General features: G+C 31.8%; 1 protein-coding gene and 1 pseudogene across 1 annotated transcript; one reads left to right on the top strand and one right to left on the bottom strand.

The window, feature by feature from the left end:
• Nucleotides 1–316: 316 nt before the first annotated feature.
• On the bottom strand, nt 317–721 carry LOC113759541 (uncharacterized mitochondrial protein AtMg01250-like). Its single transcript, XM_027302116.1, has one exon. It carries the CDS (start codon nt 719–721, stop codon nt 317–319), a length of 405 nt encoding a protein of 134 aa, XP_027157917.1.
• A 2,503-nt stretch (nt 722–3,224) lies between these two features.
• On the top strand, nt 3,225–10,778 carry LOC113759540 (annotated as a pseudogene).
• The last annotated feature ends 335 nt before the right edge of the window (nt 10,779–11,113 follow it).

The following is an 11,113-nucleotide window of genomic DNA, read 5'->3' as shown; positions in this document are numbered from 1 at the left end:
TCTTATTTCTCCCTTCAGTTTCTCCCCGCCAGTAATTAGCAAAAATGGAGGTCACTTCTTTGCATAGTTTGTTAGGAAGTTTAAAGCAGGATATTGTATAAACTGGCATTGCCATGGAGACTGCCTTCAATAATACTTCCTTTTCTCCTTGGCTGAGCAACTTGTTCTTCCAGCTATTCATTCTTTTACTGATACTGTCCTTAATGTAACCAAAAACCTGCTGTTTGGATCTTGTTATCGCCATAGGGAGCCCCAGATATTTTCCTTGAGTAGCCACCTGAATTGTGCCTAGGCTTTGTCTTACTTCCCCTTTCCTCTAATGACTCACATTGCTACTGAAGAACACTGAGGACTTTTCCAGATTTATAGATTGACCTAACCCCTTCTCATAGTTCCTCAAGATTTGAAAGAGTTCACTGGCTTCCTCTCTGTTAGCTTTACAGAAGATCAATGAATCGTCAGCAAAAAATAAATGAGTCATGCTTGGTCCATTCCTACTTATCTTCATCCCTAAGATCCTTTTTTCTCCTTCAGCCTGCTTCAATAAGTTGGAGAAACCTTCTGAACATAAAAGGAAAAGATAAGGTGACAGTGGATCACCTTGTCTTATTCCTCTTTTTGGGATTACAAACTCTTTTGGTACTCCATTAATATTGAAGGAGTATGTAACTGAGGAGAGGCAACTCCATATCCATTTCCTCCGGACTGTAAAGTAGCCCATCTTAGCCATCATGGAATCAAGGAATTTTCACTCCACTCTGTCGTAGGCCTTTGACATGTCTAGTTTCACAGCCATAAAACCATTCTGTCCTTGTTTCTTATTTTTCATGTAATGTAAGTATTCATGAGATAGAATGACATTGTCAAGAATTTGCCTGCTTGGGATAAAAGCTGCCTGGTTTTTGCTAATGCAGTGGCTTAAAACTTTCTTGAGTCTATTGGCCAATATTTTTGAAATCACTTTGTACACTACAGTATAGAGGCTAATTGGCCTATAGCTCTTCAAGTTAGTAGGATTCTGTATTTTGGGGATGAGGGAAATGACAGTATAATTCCAAGACTTAGGCATGTTGCTTGATTGGGAAAAATGCCTAATGGCAGCAATTAAATCTGGTTTAACAACATGCCAAAATTTTTGAAAGAACAAAGGAGTCATGCCATCTTGACCTGGTGCCTTATTTGGATTCATGGGAAAAAAAAAAGCAAATTTGATTTCCATTTCTTCTACCTCTTCAGTTAACTTTTCATTCATCTCAGTAGTGATTGTTGGAGGTATGCCACTTAGAATCTCTGCGAGATCCTCATTACCAGAACTAGAGAATAGGACTCTATAGTAGTCAGCTACTTCCTTTCCCAACTCCTCCTCATTGTTTGTCCAGGTTCCATCCTTCCTTTGAATGTTAAGCATTCTATTTTTCCTTCTTCTCCTCTTCACACAAGCATGGAAAAATTTGGTATTCTTATCCCCTTCTCTCAGCCAATCAATCCTTGCTTTCTGAGCCCAATACTTCTCTTTTTCAGAGTAGGCCTCTTTCAACTGATTCTTCAAATCTTCAATCTTATCCTTAATACCTGAATCCTTAGAGTCCTTAATCTCCTTAGTCTGTTGCTTCACTTGATTGATTCTTAGCAAAGAGTTTCCTGTGAAATTGTTTTTCTATTTGAGTAGAGCCACTCTGCAATTAGCAACCTGTCTTGTAATCCTATTTCCTTCTACTGTTTGGTTCCAAGCTTGCTCAACCACTTGATTGATTTCTACCCTTTTGAGCCATCTCTTATCAACGAAAAATCTTGATTTTCTTTTCTCTATTCTCGGCCAATTGTCTATGAGCAGCATACTGTGGTCTGATCCAAGAGTTTCCACATGTTCACATTTAGCCTTGTCAAAATTTTGGTACCATTTTATGGTGCTCAATCCTCTGTCCAGTCTTTGTCTTATTTCCCCCTCATCTTCCCAATTGTTGCTCCATGTCCAGGGGTTACCAGTAAATCCAAGATCCACAAGACTGTTGTTTTCAAAAGTCATGTAAGTTGGCAAATTGCAGTCGTGACTAATCCCTCGAGGGATTCTTCCAGGGATTATGCAGAGCATGTAATTTTCTGCTTTTCTTTTTGAAGTTAACATTCTGCCCATAATAGAATCCACTGAATAACCCTCGAGGATTTCTTTTTTTCTTTTTAAAGAAACATTCTTCAATTGCACCACCTCTTTTAGACATTGTTATGACTTCTCAAACTTCGCTTTGTTAGATCACCATTTCACTTCCAATTAAACTTGATCATTTTACCTACAAAAACAAAGAGATTTTACAAGTTAAATGATAAAATCACAACTAATTCATCTATTACTCAAGGTGCAAATTAAAATAAAAAATGAACAACTTGTACTAATCAATCTACAAATTGACTCAAAAGTATTATGAAACACATTCAAAAAGATCAAAAAATTAATCATTATCAAATGAAACAACAAAGCGAGTAAAGAGGAAGAAATGCTCATTCAAGTGAAGAAACAAGATTTCCAAGTTTCATCATCTTCATTGCTATCAAAAATACATTGTTACACTAAGATTTTTTCAAGTTTTTTCAAGGAAAATAAAACTAGATCTAAACTACACTAAGCTAAGTTAGAGAAGAAAGAGAAGAAAAAGTTGTTTTTCTAGCCAAGAATTAAACTCACCCTCCAATAATGTATTTCTTCCTTGCTAAGAGTCAATAATTTTTTAGATTGCTAGATACAATTTGAAAAATTATGAACAGATCTAAAAATATAAGAAATTCTAAAATTGTCTTCTAATAAGATAAATCGCTATAGTTCTCTTTCGTGCACATGTGCAATCATCCGATTTGCTAATAAACGATTTTAAACTTTAATAATAATGATGAGATCTGTCGAAATAGATTCAAGATAAAAAAAAAATTTCAGATCTAACAATCAAATTTAAAATAAATTCAAATCTAACAACAAAATAAGAATTACATAATTCTCCAAACTTTGTTTTCCACCCTCCGCTCTCGAGTGCAGATCCAATTGATGGTTAATGAAATTTCTCCCTTGTCTATTAAAAGAATTGTTCCTTTTACCTTTCTACAAACAAACTTTCCTATCAAGTATTTCGAGTAGGAACAGCTGATAATCCAGCCCCGAAGGCAAACAAGAACTTTTCTTATCCCTTAAGGCAAACAAACTTCAGATTTTGATTCGAGGTACTTCCCGAAAGTCCATGGGTTCTAACCTCTTTTGGCCAGCTTCAACCATCCTTATCATAGCTATATCAATCTCAGTTGGTGATGAAGTCGTAAGTTGTAGTCTCGGACGAAAAGATTATCAGATTCGATGGTCTGAAAAATTTCCAATTGTCAATGCAACTGGACCCGAGAGTGTGGTATTTGATTGATACGGTGGCGGCCCCTACACTGGCATTTCTGATGGCCGGATAATCAGGTGGCTTGCAAAGGAGAGGCGTTGGTCCAATTTTGCTATAACAACTCCAAACAGGTAAGGACAATTTTCCCAACTTTGAGCATTAGTACGTATCGATTTCGACCATGATAACCTCGAGAAATTCCTTGCAAAAATTTGATTAAGTACAAAGCTGTAAAACAGTTTTTGCATTTCTGAAACATTAGATTGTTTGGATTGCTTCATATTTCCCCAATTTTATTTGCTTACATCATCTTTACAATTTTCAATACACCTTTTTATCTTCCCAATATCTTTTTATCGCACATACATCACATCACAAAAAGTACTACAATAAAAATATCCCAAATAATCCCAAATAACTTACAATCCAAACAGACCAGATCGACAAGAAGTCCTAATTTTAACTTGATGTAATAAGGACCCTCTCCAGAGGTATAGTGGTCTTTACCAATCCATTGGTATGGACCGACAAAACTTGGTACGGAGCAAACGTTTTGTCGTATCAATGTACTGATTTCTGTCACTTGCCACGTCAACTTTTCAATTATAGAAAGGGATACTTTCATAAATCTCTCCCGAGATTTTTATAACAGTTGCAGTCATCTTCTTTAAGGTTTGAAAAATTATACTTACTTCCCTTGATGTTATGAAAAGATTATAATAATCTTAACAACTTTATAAATTTTAAATGAAAATTGAGTGTAAAGAAAAAAGAAATAGCATTTTGTGAATATTTTTTAATCCAAAAGTTCTAACCTCACCTCATCTAATACGTTATATCCAATTCTTAGGTCATTTAAATGAATTTTTTGCTTAGTTTTATAAATAGCCGATTAGTAGGAATACATTTATTAAAAATAGTCAGAACCTACTTAGAAAAGAGGAAAGAAAAAGGAAGCCCAAACATTAAAAAATGATGTCTTGAAATATGGTCTAAATCTTTTTACAAAGAACTAACATTGATATTTGATTTCTTTTATCATTTAATTATATTTGTAAATCAAATAGGGGCAATATAGGATATTCATTAGACTTTTTGTGCTTACATCACCCTTTGTTACCAAAAACATACTTTTTAGGGGAGATTTTTGTAATTTTTGAAACTTCAAGGGAGGTGGTTTCAATCATTATAAACCTCAGGGGGGTTTCTGAAATTGTCCCTTTTTAAAAAATGAAAAAAAATATTAAAACAACCGGCAACTTGCCACTTTATTTCCTTTAACTACAGTAAAACTTTTATAAATTAATAGCTTTGAGACTATACAATTTCTATTAATTTCAAGTGGTATTAATTAATCGATAAATTAATAATTCATTAATTTATCAAGTTAAACCAGTCCATATTTACTTGATTTGTAAGCATAATTTAATTCTATTAATATCTTTGATTACGTAGAATTGATATTATTTTTCTATTATCAATATGTCAAAAAATTTAGAAATACTAAATAATAGATGTAAAAAATATAGATGTCCACATGCATGTGGGATGCTCTCTGTTATGCTCACGCACATAATGTTTTATGCATTTGATCAGTCATGTTTGATTTTGCATGAGATTTAGTTAGATTAAAATTTTAACAAAAAACAAACAACAATAGACTCATATTTTAGAAAAATATAATATATAATTTTAGTAAATGATTACTTTATGATACAGATAAGACCAAAGGACTATAAAAGGTTTTCAAAAAAAATTTATTATCTTATTATTTTATCAAAATTATTAATTTAACTCGTTAGCCTAAGTCGGGACTAAAAAATTATTATTTAATAGAAGTTATTAATTTATCAAGTATATTATTTTATGAAGGTTTTACTGCATCAAGTCACCTAAATGCACAGGTATGGAGACCCAATTCATTCCGGATTTTTTGCTGGTTAATCCAAAGGCTACAGCTGTTGATAATTTTAAACTAATTAGGCCCTAATGACTTGTGCAGTTATATGGGTATATTAATATCTCGAAAATCAACTGGTTTTATATGTATGTTAATTACAATTAACTCCCTTGACCTCTTTATTATTTTAATTTGTATTAATCCCTTCTTATTAGTAAATACAAGTGTTATAGATAAGTCCAACGTGAACTATACACGAAAACTAACTAGTGTTTTTTGTGCTCTCTATTAGAAAGAAAAAAGAAGAAAATTAGATTTATTTCTATTTATTTGACTATTCCTTAGACTATAGTACAAACTCCCCAGCTTCACTTTTTCCCTTTTGCTCATGTCTTCGTCATTATAATCTTGTCACTTGAGATTAATTGCCTCTATATTACTTGAGCCATCATTTATGTTTACCCCACAACCAAAGAAATTTTTTTTTCTCTTCTAAATGTTTAAAACACATCATTTTAGTATTTTACCTAACAGTAAAATACAATAAATACTAACCCCTCGTTTGGTAGATGGGACTGCCAGAATGGAAAGACCTTTCCACCCAAAATACATTTCAACCAGAATAGAACGGCAGGGGAAAAAATTTATTATTCTAGGATTTGGTAGATAAGTCAGAATGGAATGTTTACCCCGTTTCCAATATGTGATATAATTGATATTTAAATGTTAGAATGGGATATACTAAATACAATTTTGACTTAATTGCCCTAGGTTGGTTTATAAGATGTAATATGTCTTATTACTTTTTATTTTATTTGTTCTATAATAGTATTTGTCTATTTATGTGAAATTTTGATATTTTTACTTTAAAAATTAATGAGGATTGATATTAAAATTCTTCAATTATAATACTTAATTCGTTCTAATATATGGGTTTCTAAGTTAAAATTTTGCATTTACTAGCAATAAATTAGCAACATAAAATATAAATTACACGAAGTCAAACAATTACAATTTATTTTCAATTTTGATAAGATCCAAAAACAATTCTTGCACAATGCAGTGTAAAGATTTATAAGGATAAATTTGATATTCTACTATTTAGGCATGTTATGATGAAGGTGGAAAAGCTTTTCCTAAATTTTTTTAAGGAATGGAATTCCAGTAAAAAGTTGGAATAAGCATTCCAAGAGGAAAAGTTTTTCCCACTTAAATGTACCATACCAAACGCTGTAATGGAATGGACAAGTTGGAAAACATTTCTTTTCCAGGCCATTCCTACATACCAAATAAGGGGAAAGTGCTTATTGAATTAGATAATATATAATAACAAAATTTTGAATTATAATTATCTATTTATTTGGTTCATAATTCATGATAAAAGTGTCATCATTCGTATTCATGTCTTCCATGATATTTTGTAGAGAAATTTTTAAATTTTTTATGAACATATTTTTTAATCATTTTTTACCTTATATACATGAAATTATTACAGTACATTTTTTTTTTTACGAAAACTCTTAAAAATTGCAATCCAAACCAAACCTTAATCTGTACTCCTACCCAACAGATTGGTACAAACTGCTGTACCATGTCGTAGAATTTTTGGGTGTAAAAATGGATGACAAAACCAACCACAACTCTACAGTGGCAAGCCCCAAGACTTTGAAGTCTTGAATTCAAATCTGTCTTCTTCACTCCCATTGCTTAAGTTCTATTTTTTCCTTACTAGAAAAAGATTTTTTTAAAAACTTTGCCACAACAAAATCTACAAAATACATTATCAAATTGATGAGCTTATCATAGATTATATTTCTTGTTCTAGCAGGGGAGGGTTTGTTAATGAATTTATCATCTTGTTTGATTTATGTCAAAAGAACTCGAATATATCAAAAGGACTGGAATATATTTCCAATAAATATTACATCTAGTAAGAAAGAAGGAAAATATTTCATAATTGATACTAAATCTAATTAGATTAAGGAAAAAAAAATATTTCTAAGCTATATTAAACGTAATTTAGCATTTATCATTGGATCACACCTTGACTTTTTCCATCCCACATCACAACCCCTCCACCCCATTCTCTTTTGTGATTAGATTACATTTTATGTAAGTCATGGTTGGTTTAAGGAATTCATTACCTAAACAAGGTAGAAAACAACAAAATCCATGAAACTTTGAGTATATTGTGAATCCCGTAAAGGATAGAGTTGCCCCTATAAAGGTAAAATGTTGAAACACTTTGTTTTTTCCTCCAACCATATTTTTGTCCAAAATATTTAGTGCTCAGCATATACAAAATCAATCCTTGTTTTATTTAGTGCTATTGATTTTTGTCCAAGACAATTAAATTGTAGAACCCAAAAACCTCTATTAAAAAGATATAGGAGATAAACTTCATAAAACTAATGTATATGGAAGGTAATTTACACACATAAAAATATGTGTGAGAGAAGAGGAATAATACCAACAATAATATATTAATCACACATCATAAGAACAAGCCTATTAAGTTTCACTCTTCTCAACTAACTGCAATAATGTGACTCTCTATTTATAGACTACATGGCTTGGTAAATAAGTCTTACCATCATAAGAAATTTTCTAATAAAATACTAAATCCTACATAACCAAACTACCATAATTGGATTCAAATAGGATTACTAAAACTCTAACTTGACTAAAACACTACTATATAATAATATGAAAATTTGTATTTTTGAGCCTTGATTTAATATGTCAACATTGTCTCCTTTCCTTTAAATCAAACTCTCTCTTAGATCAGGTCCAACATAATCACGATCATTAATCTCCTTTCCTTGCAAATTCTAACAACTTCACTTTATACTAGTTCTTCGTCTTCAAACAATTTTATACTGCTATTCATCTTCAAACAATTTTTCTATTACAGTAATCCATGCACTTAATTAGATAGACTGTTTTCGTCGCACAATTTGATGTTAATTCATTGACAATTCACTTTTGTGATTTTAATAATCACAATTTAATGGATAAGATTTTTCTCCTATCTCTATCTTTACAACAATGTTTGGACCAATCTTATAGCCTAATCTTCACTCGCTAGATACTTTAACACCAGCCTTGTAGTCTAACTCAATCAACTAATTTCTTCATACCAAGTTTTATGCTCTAACTCTGATAGTGGAAAAGACCCAAAACGAATCTTGCAGTCGGGACAATTCTTCAATGTTTACATGTCTTGTGCTCACAAGTTTTATGCTCTAACTCTAATAGTGAAAAATACCACTACAACAAAAATGGTCATTCCTGACATGTCTATAAGGACACTTGCTGGTTTTTGTCATTATAGCACTTCTATCATGACATTTGTGAACAATTCACTAAAACTTTACCTTGACTAAGACACTGCTAAATAATTGTATGAAAATCTGATTTAATATGCTACCATCAATGATAATTTGTTTTGAAACAGAAATGGCTGTGAAGGTCCACAAGATCATATTCCCACCGAGTCAAGATGTGGCCGGCCGTTAGGTCTAAGTTTCAATCTGAAGTCTGGTAAGTTGTACATTGCAGATGCTTACAAGGGCCTTCTGGTAGTAGGTCCTAATGGCGGATTGGCTACACCATTGACAAATGAAGCTGAAGGAGTTCCTTTCAAATTCACCAACGATGTAGTTGTTGATCAAAATAGTGGCGTATTATATTTCACGGACAGCAGCACTATATATCCAAGAAGGTAATTGCTACTACAGTAAAACCTCCTCTATGAAATAATAACGTTTGGGACCATATAAATTTTATTAATTTAAAGAGATATTAATTAATTGATAAATTAATAAATTATTATTTTATTGAGTATACTTATAATTCATAAAAAGATCATGTAATCAACTAACATTTTATTTATTTTATAAAAATATGAATTATTCTATTGATAAAAATGAGGATAAAAATCTAAGAAATATAAATCAATCCATATCTACTTGATTTGCAAGTACCATTTTATATTATTAATTTTATTATTGAGAGGTCAAAAAGACTTAGGAATACTAAATTATCGATGTCCAATTTTATTTTATCAAATGCATACAATGAATCAGATTAATGTATACAAACGACAATAGACTTATTTTCAGGAAAATATGATTTATGTAATCTTAGTGAATTATGAATTTATGATATGAATGAGACCAAATGGTTATGTGAGATTTTCAGAAAAATTATTATTTATTATCTTATCAAAATTATTAATTTAATTCATTAGTCCAAGTCGGAATCGAGAAAACTTATTATTTAATAGATGTTATTAATTTATTAAGTATTAATATATAGAGGTTTTGCTATACATTCCTAAAAAGGATATTATTTCCCTACAGCTCTACCACTAAGCAGTATATAGTCGAAAAATTATTGTTCAATAGATGTTACTAATTTATCGTGTATTAATTTACAAGGTTTTACTGTACATTCCTTGAAGGATATTATTTCCCTACAGCCCTACCCACCAAGCAGCATCATTTCCCTACGGCCCCACAGCTAAGAGTTTAAACTACTTGCATTATGAGCAAAATTTTCTTCAACAAAATATGGATTTTAAACTACTTGCATTATCAAAGCCGTAAGAGTGTAAGACACTTGTTCGCCAGAAACCAATTACACACAAAAGATGACATTTTGGGCTAAAATGTAGGACTCGGGTTTTGAAAGTTCCACGCTTCTTAAATTTCATCCTTTCCTGCGAGAAAAAATTAAAAAAAAAATTAAAGGGTTTAAAAGCTCAACTAGAATCATGTCAGCAATTGACAATACAAAAATTCCTTTCCTGGCTTAGCATCCTATTAATTCAAATGCCTGCTCAAATAGTACAAGTATCTATGATTAGGATGTCTTAAGCCTGATCACTCAGCCAGAACTATTCAAGGAAGTACTTTGTTGCTCAGATTTTCTTTTTCTTTTTTGGATTTGATTATCTGTCTATTATTCTTCTATACTTAAACATCAATAACGCAAGTTATTGTGCTCCAAATTTCAGAGATTTTGATTTAGTGATAAGTACAGGGGACAAATCAGGAAGATTGTTAAAGTTTGATCCAAAAACTAATCAAGTAGCAGTTCTACTAAAAAATCTCATGTTTCCAAATGGGGTGGCACTGAGCAAAAACGGTGATTTTCTGCTGGTTGCTGAAACTACAAATTGTAGAATATTGAAGTACTCGCTTAAGCCATCAAAAGCTGGTACAGTTGGAATCTTTGCAAAACTTCCAGGAAGACCAGACAACATCAAAAGAAACCAAGAGGGTGAATTTTGGGTTGCAGTTAATTCACCAGATAACAAGATTAATCCATTCGGATTGATAGTTAAACTGAGTCAAAATGGTGATGTATTGAAGATATTGGAGGCTGGAAAAGGAGAGGCATGGCGATATAGCAGTGACGTAAATGAAGTGAATGAAAATCTGTGGATAGGATCTGTTACAGAGCCTTACGTTGCCAAACTGGAATTCTACAGCTATGCCAGTTGAAAAATTTGCATTATCTCCCAAGTGTTATGCCACTTAATTGGTCGTTGCAACTTGCAAGAACCTTTTAATAGTTTTTTTTTTTTAAATAAAGACAAAACAGTGTCAAATTTGTTTATCATCGTTGTATTGCTTTACTGTTTTAAGAGCGTTTCTTCTCTTTTCAATTGAAGGAATGTCGAGCTTATTACTTTCTTTGTGGCATTGTTTCGTAGCTAATGATTTTGGCATTCGATAAAAGGTTTCAAACACTCCACTCTTTTTGAAAATGGACGATAAGTACATACTCTAACAATTTGAAAACGCTAAAATTCTTTCAAGACATTGGTGATGATCAT

The sequence above is a fragment of the Coffea eugenioides genome, chromosome 2 (assembly GCF_003713205.1).
Source record: "Coffea eugenioides isolate CCC68of chromosome 2, Ceug_1.0, whole genome shotgun sequence".
Taxonomy (NCBI): Eukaryota; Viridiplantae; Streptophyta; class Magnoliopsida; order Gentianales; family Rubiaceae; genus Coffea; species Coffea eugenioides.
Note: the sequence above shows the minus strand (reverse complement) of the source record. Positions and strands in the feature narration are given on the sequence as shown.

Excerpts from the sequence above, each read along its gene's own strand:
- LOC113759541 (XM_027302116.1), bottom strand. The coding sequence starts at position 721 with ATGGGCTACTTTACAGTCCGGAGGAAATGGATATGGAGTTGCCTCTCC.